Raw genomic sequence first — 20,513 nt, 5'->3', positions numbered from 1 at the left:
TTCTCTGTGTTCTTGTTTTGAAATGTCCTAGTATTTTTTTTTATTTCAATTTTAAAATCTATAATGCATTTGGCATTGATTTTTGCATATGTTGTGAGATAGGAAGCAAGACTCTTTTTTTTTTTTAAAACGTGAGTATCCAGTGTACCCAGAACCACTTACTGAAAAGTCCATCATTTCCTTACTGTAGTGCAGTGTCAATTCTGTCACGCATTTAATGACCACACACGCTCGGGTCTGTTTCTTGGTTCTCTGTACATACAGATTTAACCTTGGTCTGGTAAACAGCATTGAGATGAAGCAGTCATCTCATAATTTTCAGTTTAAAAGAAGACTGAGTTAGTTTTTCTCCTTTTTTAAAAGAAATTTTGTTTTGTTTTATGCCTGGACAGGGACTTGAACCCTGGGCCCTCAGATTAAAAGTCTGATGCTCTACCAACTAAGCTATCCAGGCACTCTCTAGGCTTTCTTAATTTAAGTATACATAAGTTTTAACTTCGTAGATAATTGTTTTTCATCCAAAATAATTTGAACATAGGAACTGCATAAATGTAATTATATTAAGTAACTCTAATACTATTAAATATAATGTTTGTATGTCACAAGTACCAAGGGATTTTGGTTTACTGCTGCTGCTGCTGCTAAGTCACTTCAGTCGTGTCCGACTCTGTACGACCCCAGAGACGACAGCCCACCAGCTCCCCCATCCCTGGGATTCTCCAGGCAAGAACACTGGAGTGGGTTGCCATTTCCTTCTCCAAATTTATAAAATAAAATGTCTCTTTTACCCGATAAGTAATCTAAATATTGAAATATTAAGTCTGATACAAAATTATGCAATTCAGGCAGTGTTATCATAATATTTTAATTATCATAGCTCCTAATAAATTATAACTGAAATATCCTAAACAAACTATGTTATTCCTTTGTGAAAAGACCATTTTCTCACTGTATCTATATAAATCTTATTTCAAGGATATTTTCATTCCAAATTATTTAAATACAACTTCCTTAGAAATATTTAGATGTGTGAAAATTTCAATGCATAAAGTTATTTATTAATTTTAAAATACAGCCTCACTTTTTTGTTTTTTAAACTTAAAATGTCCTCTTACTAAAGGAATACATTTTTGTTGTAGAAAAATCATCAGATATACAACCCCAACTTTAGGTAATAATATAAAGTTTGGTTTATCACTTTTTGGAGTATGGTTATTGGGAGACAATTCCTATCTTTCTTAGCCCATTTGGGCTTCTATAACAATAAAACCATAAACTGGGTAGCTTATAAAAAGTGGAAATTAATTTCTCTCAGTTCTGCCATCTGGGAAGGTCAACATCAAAGGTGCCAGCAGGCTCCTTGTCTGGAAAGAGTTCAACGTCTGGTTCATGGTTGGCATCTTCTTGTTGCGCCCTCACATGGTGGAAGGGAGCAAGGGAACTTTCTTCCCCTCTTTTACAGAGTCAATAACTCCACTCATGAGGGCTCCATCCCTATCACTGAGATCACCTCTGCAAAGACCCACCTCCTAATATCTTCACCTTGAGGGTTAGGATTTCAACATATGGACTGTGTTATTCAGTCGCTAAGTCGTGTGCAACTCTTTGCGACCCCATGGACTGCAGCATGCCAGGCTTCTTTGTCCTTCGCTATCTCCTGGAGTCTACTCAAATTCATGTCCATTGAGTCAGTGATGCTATTTAACCATCTCATTCTCTGCCACTCCCTTTTCCTTTTGCCTTCGATCTTTCCCAGCATCAGGGCCTTTTGCAATGAGTCGGCTCTTCACATCAGGTGGTCACAATATTGGAGCTTCAGCATCAGTCCTTCCAATGAATATTCAGGACTGATTTCCTTTAGGATTGACTGGTTTGATCTCCTTGCAGTCCAAGGGACTCTCAAGAGTTCTCCAGAAGCACAATTTGAAAGCGTCAATTCTTTGAGGCTCAGCCTTCTTAATGGTCTGACTCTCACATCTGTACATGACTACTGGAGAAACCACAGCTTTGACTTTTGTCAGCAAAGTGATGTCTCGGCTTTTTAATACACAGTCTGGATTTGTCATAGCTTTCCCTCCAAGGAGCAAGTATCTTTTAATTTCATGGCTGCAGTCACAATCCACGGTGATTTTGGAGCCCAAGAAAAGAAAATCTGTCACTTCTTCCACTTTTCCTCTTATATTTGCCATTAAGTGATGGGACTGGATGTCATGATCTTAGTTTTGTTAATATTGAATTTTAAGCCAGTTTTTTCACTTTCCTCTTTTCTGTTCATCATCTGCTTATCTTAGGTTGTTGATATTTCTCCCAGCAATCTTGATTCCAGCCTGTGATTCATCCAACCTAGTATTTCTCATGATGTAATCTGCATAGAAGTTAAATGAACAGGGTGACAATATTCAGCCTTGACGTACTCCTTTCCCAATTTGGAACCAGTACGTTGTTCCATGTCCAGTTCTAACTGTTGCTTCCTGATATGCATACAGGTTTCTCAGGAGAAACCTTACCTAGGTGGTCTGATATTTCTATCTCTTTAAGAATTTTCCATAGTTTGTTGTGATCCACACAAAGGCTTTAGCATAGTCAATGAAGCAGAAGTAGATGTTTTTCTGGAATTCTTTTGCTTTCTCTATGATCCAATGGATGTTGGCAATTTTATCTCTGGTTCCTCTAGCTTTTCTAAACCCAGCTTGTACATCTGGATGCTCTTGGCTCATGTACTGCTGAAGCCTAGCTTGAAGGACTTTGAGCATAACCTTGCTAGCATGTGAAATCAGTGCAACTGTATGGTAATTTGAACATTCTTTGGCATTGCCGTCTTTGGGATTAGAAAACTGACTTTTTCCAGTCCTGTGGGCACTGCTGAGTTTTCCAAATTTGCTGGCATATTTAGTGCAGCACTTTAACAGCATCATCTTTTAGGATTTTAAATAGCTCAGCTGGAATTCCTCTACTAGCTTTGTTCATGTAATGCATCCTAAGGCCCACTTGACTTTACACCCCAGGATGTCTGGCTGTAGGTGAGTGACCACACCATTATGGTTATATGGGTCATTAAGATGTGTTTTCGGAGAAGGCAATGGCCACCCACTCCAGTACTCTTGCCTGGAAAATCCCATGGATGGAGGAGCCTGGTGGGCTGCATTCCATGAGGTCGCGAAGAGTCGGACACGACTGAGCGACTTCACTTTCACTTTTCACTTTCATGCACTGGAGAAGGAAATGGCAACCCACTCCAGTGTTCTTGCCTGGAGAATCCCAGGGATGGCAGAGCCTGGTGGGCTGCCGTCTATGGGGTCGCACAGAGTCGGACACGACTGAAGTGATTTAGCAGCAGCAGCAAGATGTTTTTTGTATAGTTCTTCTGTGTATTCTTACCATCTCTCCTTAATCTCTTCTGTTTCTGTTAGCTTACCGTTTCTGTCCTTTATAGTGCCCATCCTTGCATGAAATGTTCCCTAAATATCTCCAATTTTCTTGAAGAGATCTCTAGTCTGTCCCATTCTATTGTTTTCTTCTATTTCTTTGCATTATTCATCTAAGAAGGCCTTCTTATTGCTCCTTGCTATTCTCTGGAACTCCACATTCAGTTGGGTGTATCTGTCCCTTTCTCCTTTGCCTTTCATTTCTTTCCCCAGCTATTTGTAAAGCCTCCTCAAATAACCACTTTGCCTTCTTGCATTTCTTTTTCTTGGAGATGGTTTTGGTCACCACCTCCTGTAGAAAGTTATGAATCTCCTTCCATAGTTCTTCAGGCACTCTGTCTACCAGATCTAATCCCTTGAATCTATTTGTCACTTCCACTGTATAATCATAAGGGATCTGATTTAGGTCATACCTGAATGGCCTAGTTGTTTTCCCTACTTTTAAAAATTTAAGACTGAATTTTGCAATAAAGAGCTCATAATCTAAGCCACAGATAGCTCCACATCTTGTTTTTGCTGACTGTATAGAGTTTTTCCATCTTCAGCTGTAAAGAATAAAATCAACCTGATTTTGGTATTGACTATTTGGTGATTGATGTCCATGTGTAGACTCGTCTCTTGGGTTGTTGGAAAAGGGTGTTTGCTACAACCAGTGTGTTCTCTTGACAAAACTGTTAGCCTTTGCCCTTCTTCATTGTGTACTCCAAGGCCAAACTTGCCTGTTAATCCAGGTATCTCTTAATTTCTTACTTTTGCATTCCAACACCCTATGATGAAAATGACAGCTTTTTTGGTGTTAGTTCTAGAAGGTCTTGTAGGTCTTCATAGAGCAGTCAACTTTAGCTTCTTCTCCATTAATGGCTGGAGAATAGAGTTGGATTACTGTGATGTTGAATGGTTTGCCTTGGAAATATACCGAGATAATTCTGTTGTTTTTGAGACTGTACCCAAGTACCACATTTCAGATTCCTTTGTTGACTATGATGACTACTCCATTTCTTCTAAGGGACTCTTTCCTACAGAATCCATTATAGTAAATATAATGTCATCTGAATTAAATTCATCTATTCTTGTCCCTTTTAATTTATTGATTCCTAAGATGTTGACATTCAGTCTTGCCATCTCCTGCTTCACCAAGCCCAGTGTACCGTGATTCATGGACCTAACATTCCAGATTCTTATGCAATATTGTTCTTTACAGCATCCAACTTTACTTTCTCTTTACTTTTACACCCACAATGAAGCGCCTCTCCACTTTGACCCAGCCACTTCATTCTTTCTGGAGCTACTAGTAACTGCCCTCTGTTCTTCCCCAATAGCATATTGGACACCTCCTGACCAGGAGGGTTCATTTTCTGGTGTCATATCTTTTCACCTTTTCATACTGTTCATGGGTTTCTCCAGGCAAGAATACTGGAGTGGGTTGCCATTTCCTTCTCCAGTGGACCGTGTTTTGTCAGAACTCTTCATTATGACCCGTCTGCCTTGGGGAGCCCTGCACAGCCCCTTCAGCATGACAAGGCTGTGATCCACGAAGGATTTTAAGGGACAGAAACATTCCAACTGTAGCAATACCCAAGCATCTTGACTAGAGCACTATCCCCTGTTACCATGTCAGCAGCAAGCAAACATCTAGGTCATCAGCCACCTGATCAAAGCCCTTCACATCCTTCACTCACTCACTCATTCCACAAATATGTGTTAAGAATTGCTTACATGCCAGGTAGCCTGGTAGGTGTTAGGGGTAAAAATAAAGTGACTAAACAAAATAGACATAGTCCTTTTGACTAAACAAAATAGTCCTTTTCCTTAACAGCATCCATTATCTAGTGAGAGGAGTCAATATCAATAAAATAATCTCACAAAATGATGTGAGACAACAGCTATGATATCAATTTCTTATAACAGGACCGTAAGACAGTAAAGTAGGGAATATGATGCAACCTGAGCCTGAGAAAAGTCTTCCTGTGGAAGAGATGGGTGACCCAAGATCTGAAGAGTGGGCAGGAATGAACCAGTTCCAGTAAAATGAAACGAAAGGCACACAAAGGTGATGGCAGCATGCCAGGCACAGGAGAGTGAGAACACAGGCTTCGGAGGGGGAAAGAAGATGAGTGTGTTTGAGGAAACAGAAGTGGAAGAATGCCTGAGTGACTAAGCACAGGAAGAGACAAGAAAGCAGTCCAGGTGACGCAGGATAGATACCTGCAGACGGCAGAGGCCAGGCATCATGTTGGCCATGTTAAGGATTCAAAAAAAAAAATTGATTCTTCCTTTATTTCTTTCCTTGGCTACACCAGGTCTTAGCTGCGGCATGCTGGATCTTTGATCTTCATTTGTGGCATGCAGGATCTTTAGCTATGGCGTGTGAACTCTAAGTTGCAGCATGTGAGATCCAGTTGTCTGACCAGGGGTCAAATCCAGGCCCCCTGAATTGGGAACACAGAGTCTTAGCCACTGGACCACCAGGGAAGTCCCCAGGATGTTGGTTTTTATCCTATGCTCAGTTGATAGCCATTGACATGATTTTATTTGTGCTTTTTTGAAGATGTCTTTGGCTGAAAAGTGGAGAATCTGTGGAGCAGGGGTAAAGAAGATACATTAAGCATATGCCCCAAAATCCAAGAGAGAAATGAAGTAGCTTGGGAAGGAGTGGTAGTACAGAAATGGATGAAATGGAAAAATAATCCACAGGCAGGCTTATCTACCTTTGGTAGTGGGTTGGTGATAGAAGATGAGCAAAAAAAGTACAGAGAATGACTCCCAGAGAAATAAAAAGACACTGGAGTTGATCTGGTGAGAGCTGAGGAGGAGCTCATGACTTGATTTGCTTGACAGAGTGGAGCTGAGTGGTATGTAAAGAAGGCAGTCGTATTTACAGATTGATGATCCAGAAGAGAGAACCCAGCTGGGGATGGAACTGTCAAATACCACCCACATGGGGAAGTAGTGGATGAGAAGAGCGGTGGGCTAGACCTCAAAAATGCCACGGGCCAGTAGAAGAGCCTTCAAAGAAATCAGAGTGGAACAAGGGGACAGGAAGATCCAAAACCATGATGTCTCAAGGGTTAAGGTACTGAGAGTTTTAGGAAGGTGTAACTGAAAAATATGAAGTCTGAAAATTCTCATCTGATTTAGCAATGTGGGGTCATGAGTGACCTTGGCAAATATAAGAGTAAAACTGGAATGGTAGCCAAAGAGAAACAGATTGAGGAGGAATGGAGGATGAGCTAGAGAGAAACTATAGCAACACTCAGTAGAAGTCTGGCTGTGAAAGAGCAAGAAAGGCTGTTAGGAAAAAAATGTAGCTAAAAAGCAATATATGATGTAGAGGATTTTTTACATTGTCTTAACAGAAGACATGTGAGGATATTTTAAATGGGATGGATAATTTAACTTGGTTTCCAATAAAAACTAAAGAGAATTGTAATCTGTTATCTACAATCCTTTTGTCAAATGCAGTGCAGCCAACTTTCATTTTAATGATATGGTAGTTTATTCAGAGGAATAGTGCCAACATTAAGGAAGAATTAAATAATCTGCAACTGCATGTTATTGGCAATTTCATGTAAGAATCCTTTCACAACAACTATTTTAAAAGGCTTCATACTAATGGCTCCCTTTCATTAAAAAAAAAGAGCTCTGTGTGTGTGTGTGTGTGTGTGTATGTGAATGTACATCCAATCAAATCATGGTATAAAGCTAAGGTTGGTAAATTATGGCCCTTTGGCTAAATCTGGCCTGCTACTTGTTTTTAAGTTGTATTGCAACATACACAATGACAGAAAAAATTACATGGAGAGTACAGTATTTAGATATAGAGAGAAGAGATTATTGATAGGGTTATGTTCTTGAAAAGATGCAATGGGATGAAATTCAAAGCATAAGTGGAGGGACTGACCTTTCAGAAGCGGAAAGCAACGCCTTTGATATGACATGGGAAGGAGGGGGTGGAGGAGTGAAGCTGGCATGTGGGTTTGCATGTCTGATGGCTAGTGGTTGAAGAAGTTTCTGTCTGAGCACTTTGCTTTCCTGATGAAACTATAAGATCTTTGTTTGATGGGGAAAGTGGAAGATTTGGACACTTGAGATATCTGAAAATGGTTTAAGCACTAATGCAAGCATCATTCCTAACAGGCAAAAAGTAAAAACAATCCACATGTCCATTATCTGATAAATGGATAACAAAATGTGATATATCCACATAATGGAATATTATTTAACATTATAAAGCAATGAAGTACTTGATGCATATTGCAACATGGATAAGCCTTGACATTATGCAGACTGAAAGAAACCAGTTACAAAAGGTCACCTCCTGTATGATTCCATTTATATGAAATGTCCAAAAGAGGCAAATCCATAGAAACAGAAAGATTAGTGGTTGTCAGGGATGCAGGGGGAGGGGGAATACGGTTTCTTTTAGGGGTGATGAAATATTCTGAAAGTATATAGTGAGGCTGAAGAATTTTGTGAATATACTAAAAACCACTGAATTCTACACTTTAAAAATGTGAATTTTATGGTAGGTGAATTATTATCTTGATAAAGCTGTTATTTAAAAAGAAAGAAAGAAAGAAAATTTTGCAGAGTTGAGTGCACTGTCCTGATAAAGGAGTGGGATTGCCAGTAGCAGAGATGTCCATGAAGATAAAGAAGCTTGCTGCACAGGCCCCCATGCGAGGAGGGAGCTGCTGGAAGAGAGTGATTCAGGGTGCACTCAGGAGGCATATCTATGTAAGTGAAACCGAAAGTCGCTCAGTTGTGTCCGACTCTTTGCCATCCCATGGATGGAGGGGTAGCCATTCCCTTCTCCAGGGCATCTTCCCAACCCAGGGATTGAACCCAGGTCTTCCACATTGCAGGCAGATTCTTTACCAGCTGAGCCACAAGGGAAGCCCCCATGAACTATACAGACCATGAAACTCTCCAGGCCAGAATACTGAAGTGGGTAGCCTTTCCCTTCCCCAGGGAATCTTCCCAACCCAGGAATTGCACTAGGGTCTCCTGCATTGCACGCAGATTCTTTACCAGCTGAGCCACTAGGGAAGCCCAAGAATACTGGAGTGAGCTATCACGGACAGGTAAATCCCCATGTGTGTGTGCGCATGCTAAGTCACTTCAGTCGTGTCTGATTCTTTGCAGCCCTAGGGACTGTAGCCCACCAGGTTCCCCTGCCCATGGGGTTTTCCAGGCAATACTGGAGTGGCTTGCCATTTCCTCCTCCAGAGGATCTTCCCAAACCCTGGATCTGGGAGATCCTCATAAGAGACATATTTTCATGTCTCCTGCCTTGGCAGGAGGGTTCTTTACCACTAGCGCCACCTGGGAAGCCCAAATCACCGCAGAGATCTCAAAGGAAAGGCAGCTGTATCTCCAAGGCTCCAGTGATCTGTTCCTCATTCATTTCCGCATTCTAGATTCATATTCACATTTTTATTTGTAATTGTATATTCTTTTCCTTTAAAATGAATCCTCAAACTGTATATAGACCTCCCTGGCGTCTCAACAATAAAGAATCCACCTGCCAATGCTGGAGAAGCAGGTACAATCAGGAAGATCCTCTGGAGAAGGAAATGGCAACCCACTCCAGTCTTCTGGTGGGCTACAGCCTGTAGAGTCACAAAGAGTTGGACACAACTTAGCGACTAAACAACAACAACAAAACTGTATATGCTTCAGGTTCCAGAAAACAAAGATCTGCCCCTGCAGATAGATGAGGATCTATTTGAAGTCACTGAATCTGAATTTATGGTGACATTGCTCATTCTGTTGCTTAACTTGCTCTAACCGCACTCGGCTGTTTTGGTGTCAGAGGAAGTACAGTCGGGTTCACCCAGGGTTGGGGCTTTGTGGGTTGGAAGCACGATATTTGGATGACATATTTTGTGGACGACAAAATTCAACCTGGCAAAAGGGGTGAGTGTAAGACGGAGGGGCCTGGTGGGTCATGGAAAAGCAGAGGTATCAGCAAGGAAGAACTTGAAAGATCAAGTTGGAAAATGGTGCGATTGGCAAGTCTGCTGCTGAAGGTGAGACAGAGTCCATGAAGGGGTGATGGTCTAAGGTGATTTGAAGATCACAGAAGGTGACAACTGTCATTTGCTCCGAGGAAAAAATCTAAACCCTAAGACCACCTCCAAGCATCTGCACACTCTGTCTCCTGCCCGCGTCTGTCCCCTCACCCAGTCCAATGTCCCTCTCACTAGCCTACCCGCTGCCTTCCTTCGGGTTCTCAGGCGTTTCTTCCAGCCTGAGGAACTGGGCATCTGACAGCTTCTCTGTTGTCTGGAATAGTCTTCTCTGCTGCTTGGCTAGGCCACTTCTACTCATCTTGAAGATCAGAGTTAAGTCCATTCCTCAGGGAAGTCTTTCCCCACCTACTCACACTTCTCCCAGAGGGTAGAGCCCTGCTGAGACTCTTTGCTTTTCATTCACAGCATTTATCAACTGTATTATAGAAGTTAAGGGGCTGGTTACTAGCAAAATGCTCTTCTCTAGGACAAAGGGGTGAAGTAATAGGTTTGGTAACCTCTCTTTATATCCTGGGTCCTCAAGAACTTGTACATACAAAGACATTCCATGAGTCTGTGTTGTATGCATGAAATTTAAGATACTGATGTGTAATAGTGTTTTCCAGCATACTTTTTAACATATAAAGATGTAAATTTAATCATTTAAAATTTAATAATCTAAAAATGGCATATCATGTAAACATAAAGCCAATTTCCTTTTTAACACACATACATGAAGATGTATTTATCTCCAACTTCTCCTCATTTATTTTTTATCTAGAAATAACATAAATGAGCATAGGGGAAAATACTTAATGATTATTTTTCTTAACTATATATATTTGCCTCTGCTGGGTCTTAGCTGCAGCATGCGGGCTCTTGTCAATTGTAGCTCTTAGTTGGATCTAGTTCTCTGCCCAGGGATTGAGCCCGGGGGGCCCCCTGCATTGGGAATGAGGAGTCTTAGCCACTGGACCACCAGGGAAGTCCCTGGTTTCTTACACGGAAATGAGTTATTTCAATCCCTTATTTGAAATAATGGAAAAAATTATTGGAACATTCCAAAGTAGTACATGATATACATACAGTTGACCCTCTAGATCTTTGGATTCCTCCACCAACATTGGGTAGGAAATATTCAGGAAAAAAATCTAGAAAGTTTCAAAAAGCAGCACTTGAATTTGCTGTATGATGGCAATGGCACCCCACTCCAGTACTCTTGCCTGGAAAATCCCATGGACGGAGGAGCCTGGTAGGCTGCAGTCAGTGGGGTCGCTAAGAGTTGGACACAACTCAGCCACTTCACTTTCACTTTTCACTTTCATGCATTGGAGAAGGGAATGGCAACCCACTCCAGTGTTCTTGCCTGGAGAATCCCAGGGATGGTGGAGCCTGGTGGGCTGCCGTCTATGGGGTCGCACAGAGTCGGATACCACTGAAGTGATTAGCAGCAGCAGCAGCATCAACTATTTACATAGCATGTACATTGTATTAGGTCTTATAAGTAATCTAGAAATGATTTAAAGTATACAGAAAGATATGTCTAGGTTACATGCAAATACTATACCATTTTATACAAGGGACTTGAGCATCAGAAAATTTTGGTATGGGAGGGGTCCTGGAACCAATTCCCCAAGGATACAGAGGGATGACTGTATTACAATTTTACATTAAAAAGAATATGAATACACACACACACACACACACATATACATACATACACACACATACATATGTTTAACTGAATCACTGTGCTATACACCTGAAACTAACACAACATTGTAAATAAATTGTTTTGTTGTTGTTTAGTGGCTAAGTTGTGTCCCACTCTTTGCAACCCTGTGGACTGTAGCCTGCCAGGCTCCTCTGTCCATGGGATTTTCCAGGCAAGAATACTGGAGTGGGTTGCCATTTCCTTCTCTATACTTCAACTTTTAAAAAATAACTTTAACAGGAGTGGAGGAAGTGGTAAATTATCTAGCAGTTAACTATGAAAGAGTGAACCAGTCTCTGCCATGCTAATTTGAAATACTTTGACTCAGTATACAGACACACTGCTTGTGGTAAAAGTGGAAAACAAATTTAGTGATTTATTTTCATATGGATGGCTTGTGGTAAAACCCGAGTTCACATAAAAATTGCTTTGCTTTATTAGCTGCCATAAAAATTACACTCACTTGTATTCTAACATTTAAGAAAACAATGAGCCTCCTGGGTTGTTCTTTCTCTCTCAGTCCTCCTTATGGTTATCCCTTTGATCGTTTCACAAGACAACATCTTTACAACATCTTTCACATCTCTGGCTAGCTGCCTCTTTAAGGAAGACTTCTCCCCTAGTATCTGACCTAGTTCCACCCTTATTATTCTTCCAATTTCTCCCAGGGTACATTTATCACAATCTGTACTTGGGTTGACCCCTGTTAACTATCTTATGCCACCACAGAAATGTCACCGCTCTGAGTGCAGGGACCTTTATTTGTCACCACCCCAGCACCTAATTTCCTACTACAACTGTGTAACATTTTCAAACTCAAGAGGAACTCCTGATTATGAATGTTGTATTAACAAGAACACGCCTGAGGTTATTTTTTCCAGAAAAGTTTGGCCCTTTTATCTGATTATTTACAGTACGTTCCAAAATCTGTCTGGGGGCTTTGTTTCTCATAAATACATTGGAAAAGATATTTCTCTTATAGGATCGTGTTAATCTCAGGACCAGGTATCACAGTCATTGTAAAACACACACAAGAAAACAAATAGAATTAGGACATGGTTTCCCTATTCTGGTCCAACACCCCAAGGGTTGATTTTAAATAAAAGCCAAGGCAAGTGGAAGAAACTGGCAACAAATGGAGGGAGTGTAAGGCTTCAAAATGCCCCAGAGATAGATTCAACTGAATCCTTTGGGTCCACTAAGCGCTCCCACCACTCAGGCAAGGCTGCTCCGGGGACCAGCACACACCAGTCCGGGAGGGTCTCCTTCTGACCTCCCCTGCAGGCTGGTTGCCTTGGCGCGCTTCCAGCGACCTCGCCCTCCTGGTCTCTGCCCTTCAGTCTTGCGGGCAGAAACCCCGGGATCGCAGACTCTCCAGGTCGCGCGGTCTTCCTCCAGGCTGTTTCGCTTTCCACGCTGTCAAGTACCCGCCCCCCCTCTTCCCCGCCCCCAACTCCCGATCTCCTGCACAGTACAAACTCCGAACTGACACTCGGCTGAGCCAAGATGGCAATCCACAGACTTGAACCTTCGAATGTTCCTCGGTCGCCCGGGAACCCGAGATGGCGCGGCGTTACCCTCGGCGAGGCTTCGCCGCCTTCCTTGGCGACCATCCCGCTGGGGGCTCCGGGATCCACGGCCGCCGGGGGCGCCGAGGACCCCTCTCCAGCGTCCCGAACTACAGATCCCAGGGTGCCTCTCGGACTCCCGCGCCCTCCCTCGCTCGCTCCCTCCCTCCGCGCGTCTCCTCCTCCCTGGCCCTTGTTGTTTTGGCTGGAAGCGCTCCGGCGGAGTTTCAGAGAAAGTCTGGGCAGAAACCGGAGCCGGCCCGAACGTGGGAAGGGGAGGAGGAAAGAGAGGAAGAGGGAGCCGGGAGGCCGGGAGAGGGAGGGATCGGGGCCGGGGGCCGGGCCGCCCAGAACCTGCCGCGCGCCCTGGGGTGGGGGAGGCGGCGCAGGAGCAGCGCTAGGGGACGGGACGGTGGGCTTGGTCCCCGCAGCCGAGCAGCCTAGCGCCTCGTTCTTCTGCCGCCCTCTGCTTTCTCTCTCCCGCGGCGGCTGCCAGCGCGGACCCACCCTTCGGCGGGACCTGCACTCTGCCCAGCGACGCCGAGCCGGCGGCTCCCTCCGTGGCCCGGGACCAGCCCTGCGCCCGCTGACCACGGGACCCTCGCGGCTTTCCCTTTCCTCGCCGCGGTCCGGGCGCCTCGGGGAAGTGACCCACCCTCCCTCCAGAAGGAGGAAGGAGGGGATAGCGCCAAGCGCAGCGAAACCTACAGCTGGCCAGTCGGAGTGGGCACTGCGCGGGGGCATTGTGTGTGTATGAGCGTGTGAGACTGTGTGCGCGCGTGCAGCGTCGTGTCTGTCTCGGAGTGCGCTCTGGGAGGTCCCGTCCCGAGGGGGCGGAGCGCAGGGGGCCGAGGCTCCGGCTCCGCGCCGGGGCAGAGTCCCGTGGAGCCCGAGCGCAGAGGCGGCGGCCGGGCGGGTGCACTGAAGGGAGGCCTGGGCATCTTCGGCCCGGCCGCGGCCCCTGCCCCGAGGTGTCGGCCTCGGCGGCTGTGCCCGCTTCTACTCACGTCCGCGGACCTGCCTGCGGGGAAGAAACTCGAACGCCAAGAGCCAGAGCGCCGCGGAGCCGGCCCGCCCCGTCCGCCTGGGGTGCGCCGCGGGAGAGCGAGGTCCCAGCAGCTGCACGGCCGTCCGGCGTCGAAGGTGTCGGGAGCGCGCCGGGCCCAGAGCCCGAAAGGCGCGCACCATGAGCGGCGGCGAAGTGGTCTGCTCGGGATGGCTCCGCAAGTCCCCCCCGGAGAAAAAGTTGAAGCGTTATGTAAGTAGAGCTCGGCCGCCGTTACCCTCCCCGGGCGGCTCGCGTGCCGACTGCTCCTTCTCTTTAGTCCCCATCCCTTCCCTGTAGGCCCCTTCCCCGGCAGGCTGGGGACCCAGGCTGGACACTCATGCCCGGGCCTCCGCTTGGCCAGGCATCTTCCTTTCTCCAGATTGCACACTGGAGAAATTTCTTTCTCCATCGGCCCTTAGGAAGGCCTGGTATGGACAGCTGAGCGCCTGCTGCGTGTTTTTATTGTTCCTTTTAGCAGGGGCGAGGGGGAGAGCATTCTCCTTTCGTTAGACCTGCACCGAATTCTCAGGGGCTGCTGTGTAGTAAATTTCCCGCACTGGGAAAACCACGGAGGTATTAAAACTCATCAGCCCTCTCTTTGGTCCGCCCTCCCTCCCGCCTTCCCCACGGGATGGTTGCGGAAAGCGGACGGAAGACCTGGGAAGTTGGCGTTAGAGCCGAGCATCTCCAAACCGCTCCACGGAAAAGAAAAAAAAAAAGTTATTACGCGCCCTACCGTTTGCTTAGCGGGGTTCACACTTTCTCGGTTTTGAATCGAGGGACGTTGGAGTTTGGCCCGAGAGCCTTGGCAGTTTGCTGCGAGAGGAGGGCGCTGGAGGGAGCCTGATGGCTGGTGTTCGGGCGCCTTGGACACGCTGTCAAACCCCGTGGGAGGGGACAGACGAGGCCAGTTAGGAGTTCTGTGTGTTAATGGTCCTTTCCCAGGCCACCAGAGTTGCTTCGTGGTATTTGTGTAATTGATACAAGATGCTGATTATGTGTTAAGCCGTTTTAGCCGTTAGGGGAAATATTCCTTGAAAGAACCAACGTTACTGCAGCGGAAGTCTGTGTCCTTGGGGGGAGTCTGGGATCTTAGCCCCTTCTCCCTTACTGATTCTTCTGTCGCTGCCCCCTGCAAAGAAAAGAAATGACACCGTTGCCCTGGCTTATGGAGCAAATATTTGTCTAGTAAAGTATGTCTCAAAAGCACAATATGTGCCCCCTTAAATATAAATTTGCCAACGGGGAGAGTAATAATGGACCCTGTTTCTTGTGGAGGGATGTCTACACCCAATGCGAGAGCTCGAGGTAACCCTGTTACTCACTGTTTGCTTGCATAGAACGGAGTGAAGTGCAATATTTAACTTCGCCCACAACTCACCAGTGAGTTTACTTGCTGCCAGAATTTGCTATAGGCAAGTAGTTCTCCTTTAAGGATTTGATGCCACAAATCCTAAAGGATGTTCTTCAGAGATATTTAAAATTCTTCCAAATCCCCTCTCTCCATCTATCACAGTTTGCCCAAGTATTCTGGTAAATATGGTAACTTTATTCTAAAATTTGGGGCGAGAGGCAGTGTGTTTTTCAGCTGGGAGTTCTGTGTGTATGTGTTGGATATATGTGGGGAGAGGGTGTGGTTTGATGTATTTGTTTTGAGAAGGTACAGTTTAGGAAATGATTGATTCTTGAGGAAACTAAAGAACACTACATTAGCTGGAATAGGTAGTGGTAATAGAGATTTAATGCATTCTTTCACATGTTTGGTCTATGGCTCTCTCAAAAGGTGCCACACTAGGGACCATAAAATTAAAAAACAAAAAAACCCAGTAGGAAAAAACCCTTGTCTCTTGGGCTTGCAATTTAATGTACTACAAAAAAAGCCAGCCCCAACAATTACATCTTAACTGGGACCAAGAAAATAGAAATTCTCAATTTAAGAATTTTAATATTTCATCTGATCATTACAACAGTTTTATGAGGCAGTTATTATCTGTTTTAACAAATGAGAACACAATCTACGGAACCAGAGTGTACCAGAAGCAGGATTTGAACCCAGATCTGTCTGCCTGCTTGGGCTTTAAAAGGTTAATGCCTCTTATCAAGTTTAAGTGGTGCTCAGGCTGGGTCGTGTGGATAGGACCTTTCAGGTTATGACTTTCTGTGAGTCTGTGGATATAACATGCAAGGAAGAGTGGACTGTGGATCAGAGGTGCAGTGCTGAAGAAATACAGGACAAGCATATGTAGAAAAGGAAGCTCAAGACAAACGTATGTAGAAAAGGAAGCCAGATTCATGTCAATGTATGGCAAAACCCACCACAATATTGTAAAGTAATTAGCCTCCATTAAAATAAATTAATTAATTTAAAAGAAAGAAAAGGAAGCTAGCAACCCCACATGCTTTCTAATTGTGTGCCCAAGTTGAGCCCTGTGGCCATTTCATAGATGTTTTCAGGAGCAAGCACATGTAGACTGAAATCATAGGATACTTCAGAGGAACAGTGGGCTTCCTCAATTGTTGTCGACTGAGGGCAGAATATACCTAACAGCTGAGAGAGGCAGGGCACTAGGGTTTTCTTTCCATACTAATCAGTCCATGGATACAGCCCAGGGAGACTGTGGAGAGGGTGGCTGCCAAAATTGAGGGGTCCAAGAGAGTTACTGGCGTCTTATCGGCTAAATTGAGGCTTGTCTTATATTTGCACTGTCAAGTTGATTGCCCAGAAGATTTTGACATTTCCAGATGATTGCTGTTTGGCTTGATATTCCGTATAGATAGTTTTGGCTAATACACCTTTACCCCTCAAAGATATAGGCATATATATATATATATATATATATATATATATATACACATGCATCTCCTCTGCTGGGTTTGGTTTTCATGTAAAATCTTTATTTTCTGGATGAAAGGAAACATTGTTGACCACCCAATAGGCAAAATGTTGCTTGATAATGGTTGTGAATGAACAAATTCTCTGTGATAAGATATCTTGACTTCCTGGTACCATAATCGCTAAACGAGACTTCAGGGAGTTTGGGCATTGATTTTGGGGGGGAACACTTGGCCCAGAGGACTTTGATAGTTGTCTCACTGTTTTCCAATATTTATAAGAGTAGTTCAAGCATTGATTAAGAGAGTCCATCAGGGCTTTTAAGTGGCAAAATATTGTTTTAGTTTTATCTCCAAAGTCATCTCAAGTTATGGCCCCAATGCATTCTACTTACAACTCCATTTTATGTTTGCTTTTTTTTTTTTATTAGCAGCATTGTTTTTGCATACTAGTATGTTCACCTGCTATGGAAGTTTTTCTTAAATTTCCTAAAGAGTGTGACAGTGGCATAAAAGATAGGAAGAAAAAGACTAGTGAGCAGATTCTCCAGCTCTATGTTTAAAATAATTTTATTGGTTTGTTTATTTTTGGCTGTGCTGGGTCTTTGTTGCTGCAAGGGCTTTCTCTTCTTGAAGAGTGTTGGGGCAACTCCCCAGTTGTGGTGCGGGGGCTTCTTACTGTGATGGCTTCTCTTATTGCAGATCATGGGCTCTAGGGGTGCAGGCTTCAGTGGTTGCAGCACATCTGCTCGGTAGTTGAGACTCAGGCTCCAGAGCACAGGCTCAATAGTTGTGGTGCCCGGGCTTAGTTGTTCTGTGGTATTTGGGATCTTCCTGGATGAGGGATTGAACCTGTGTCTCCTACACTGATAGGTGGATTCTTGTCCACTGCGCCATCCAGGAATCCCTCTCCAGCCTTTTTGTCTCTCTTTTTCATTCTATATTTGCAAAAGGGTAGGAACCTCTTGTATGTGCTTCATCCTCTATATTTTTTAAATATAGAATGGAAGTGAAGATTTTTCTGCTTTCTGTTAGTTTAGCTGCTGCTGTGTTGCTGTTTTTGTCCTGTGTTATATATTAAACAGCTGTTTTCTTCCTCTGCTAGGGACCTGCATAGAATCACATACAGATCAATGTCACCAAGGTTATAGAAACCAAGTAAAATCTTGATAGTATACACTCAACAGCGGCACTCAGATTTTTAAAGAGTTGTTTAAAGACACATCAACCATTTGAACTAATGATGAATTTTCATCAGCAGTTCAAATTGTTGCTGAGATAAAAGGTAAGTCTTGAAAACAAAGGACTGCTTCAAGCCAGCTGGCCATCCCCCTGTCTCTGCAGGGGGAGCTTCCCTATGGCCCGCCTCAAGCCTGGACACCAAGTTTGGGCTCCTCCACAGCCCAGCTGTCCACCTTAGGCTGATGTGCGCTCTCAGTAAGAGAGCCTGCATCTGGGCCAGGGTGAGGTGGGCTGCTAGAGGCCAGCCAGCTGGGAAGCAGGACCTCAGCTGGTTCTTGGGTGTATAATCTATACCCAGCTTGGAGTCCGCTCTTCAGCTGTCAGTTTGTAGGATGGTTTCTGTCTGGACATGTGGTTCTGGGAAGGGGCTTAGAAACAGAAATAGCATCTTCCTCTGGGTGGGCACCTGCCATCTTACATGGAAGAGAGAGGCATGGAGAAGGCAAAATAGCAGCATCTCCTTGTTCAGGGACAACCGAGGAGCTGAGCTAAGGTCCCTGCTCAGGAGTGTCACCACAAAAAAGAGGACCGTGATGTCTGAAAGCTCTTCCTGCCCTTTTTTGGCAATCCCCAGTAGCAGTCAACCGATTCTGAAGTCTTTGCTTACAGTGACTGAAGGAGCATTATGGCTCTTTTGAAGGAAATTTTTTCCTGCAATCCTCACGTTAGTGAACATTCAGATTTTGAATGTTTTCTTTTTACCTTTTCCGGTAATGCAGGAAATTTATTTCTAGTAGCAAAGATCATCAACTATCAATTACATTAAGTCTTTATGAAAGTTGCTGTTGTTTAGTCTCTCAGTCGTGTCCGACTCTTCGTGACCCCATGGACCTAGCCCACCAGGCTCCTCTGTCCATGGGATTCTCTAGACAAGAATATTGGAGTGGGTTGCCATTTCCTTTTCCAGGGGATCTTCCTGACCCAGGGATCAAACCTGAGTCTCCTGCACTGGCAGACAGATTCTTCACTGCTGAGCCAGCAGGGAAGCCTTATGAAAGTTAATGATAGTTAATTCTTTGTTGTGCCTGGGATTAGTGATAAGAGTTGCCAGTTCCCTAAATCTGACTGTTGTCTCTTGGGATTCAAAATTACTCTTAGGAAGGTGTATCCATGTGGAGGGTAGTTTTAGAATTCTGTTTTTAATTTTTTTTAATTGATCATCTTTGAACAGATACAATAATGTGGCAAGAATTATGCTTGGATAATCTGGTTGACAGGAGACTTGGTTATTTCAGTGTGATTTGCCACAACAGGTCTGCTTAAAGAATATGAAAGAAATAAAATGACAAAGCGGTTTTAAGACTAAGAAAATTTCCATATTTTGGAGAGGACATAAAAAGTATATAGATAAAGTCCTGATGATTTTCAGGTTGAGGATGTCTAAGAGTAAGTGCTAGGACTCTCTGTTTTCTTATAGAGACTAACACACGAGAAGGGACACCTTTACAGGTGGATTAATACTTTATTTTTGAAAGGTTTTGGGTAAATTGTGCTATGGTAAAAGGAACCCTTGACTGAGTGCCAGGACCCAGAATTCGCCAGAGTTTTGCCACTATTCACAAGATCTTTGGATCCTCGTGTGAACTTCTGATTCTCAGTTTCCTTATCTGTAAAATGGGGAAGGAGTGGGCAACACATCTTTCATTCTAAATTCTCTTAGCATCTAATGTTCCTTTTCTCAGATGTTTCCTTGGGAGGGAGGGGCAGATGCGGAGCTTCTCAATAGGCCTCCTTTTGGGGGGAAATAAATCTTAATTTCTTGTTCACCTTAAATGGTATATATATTGGAACTGCAGAAGCAGAATTCTTTGGGGACCCTCCAGCCCTTCCCTTAATGGAATGAAGGCTTAAACTGAGCCCAAGGCTGCCGAGTACCTGAGGTGGGTGCTGTGTCTGTTCAGAGTGGAGGCTCACCAAGTGTCTGTTGAGTGAATTAATAAAGAGGTATCTCTGGAGCTTTTGTAAATCTGCCTTGTGTGGTAGCCAGCAGAGGGAAAGGCCTAATCCCTTCCCGTAAGAAGTTTCTAATCCTTGTGAAGACAAGCTGTAAATGCATGTTCCTTTCAGTCGTTTTACAGGAGCTATGTTTATAAGGCCATATAGGATGAATTGTCAAGTGGTTGATACAGGCAGTAACTGCTTAAGAGTTCAGACTAGAAGGGGAGGGAGGTGGAGCCAGTCAGGGAAGACCTCATAAGTGAATTTCAGGCTCTATTCTTGGAAGAATCCAGGTACTGCTGACGGAAGTAGCAAAATCAGAAGGGAAGCCTGGCTTGACAGGAAGAACAGGGACTTAGTTTGGAGTGCAGACATCCCAGCGAGGAGGACGGAGCATCTCCGTTTCATGCGTGGAGTTTGGACGTCAGCTGTAACTTGCAGTGTGAGAAGTTTCAGTTTCTGCCGTGACCTCATGCTGCTGATGGGCTCCTGACCACCAGTGAATTTTCTATCCGAGGCAAGAAACAAACCCAAGAGCTCCACTTGTCCGTCACCTGAACTTATTAAAATTCCGAGGGACATGTGTTATTTAAGATTTCTTTATGTCTGTTTGGAACTAAATAATTCATGCTGGCAAGCATTTCGTTTACAACAGAGAGGGAGCATGTTCTGGTGGGAGGGAGAATAAAAGAGCCTTTGATTCATTTGCCTCAGGGTTCCCGCGGGAGGGCC

The 20,513-nt window shown here is 44.3% G+C and overlaps 1 protein-coding gene and 1 non-coding gene across 5 annotated transcripts in view; one reads left to right on the top strand and one right to left on the bottom strand.

Annotated features, from left to right (window-relative positions):
- Positions 1 to 381: 381 nt before the first annotated feature.
- On the bottom strand, positions 382 to 454 carry TRNAK-UUU (transfer RNA lysine (anticodon UUU)). Its single transcript has one exon. It is a non-coding gene; the product is annotated as a tRNA-Lys (tRNA).
- A 13,138-nt stretch (positions 455 to 13,592) lies between these two features.
- GAB1 (GRB2 associated binding protein 1) overlaps positions 13,593 to 20,513 on the top strand; it is a 127,380-nt gene continuing 120,459 nt past the window's right edge. For 3 of the 4 annotated variants that reach the window (XM_005217572.5, XM_059876118.1, XM_005217570.5), the window contains exon 1: positions 13,594 to 13,979. In XM_005217572.5, the coding sequence (XP_005217629.1) occupies positions 13,908 to 13,979 (72 nt within the window). In that variant the 5' untranslated portion in view covers positions 13,594 to 13,907. Of the gene's footprint in view, positions 13,980 to 20,513 lie in introns of all 4 variants that reach the window. The other variant, NM_001101201.1, reaches the window with a different exon arrangement.

Source organism: Bos taurus, chromosome 17 (assembly GCF_002263795.3).
Source record: "Bos taurus isolate L1 Dominette 01449 registration number 42190680 breed Hereford chromosome 17, ARS-UCD2.0, whole genome shotgun sequence".
Classification (NCBI taxonomy): Eukaryota; Metazoa; Chordata; class Mammalia; order Artiodactyla; family Bovidae; genus Bos; species Bos taurus.
The sequence above is the reverse complement of the archived record's forward strand: the minus strand, read 5'-3'. Positions and strand labels throughout refer to the sequence as shown.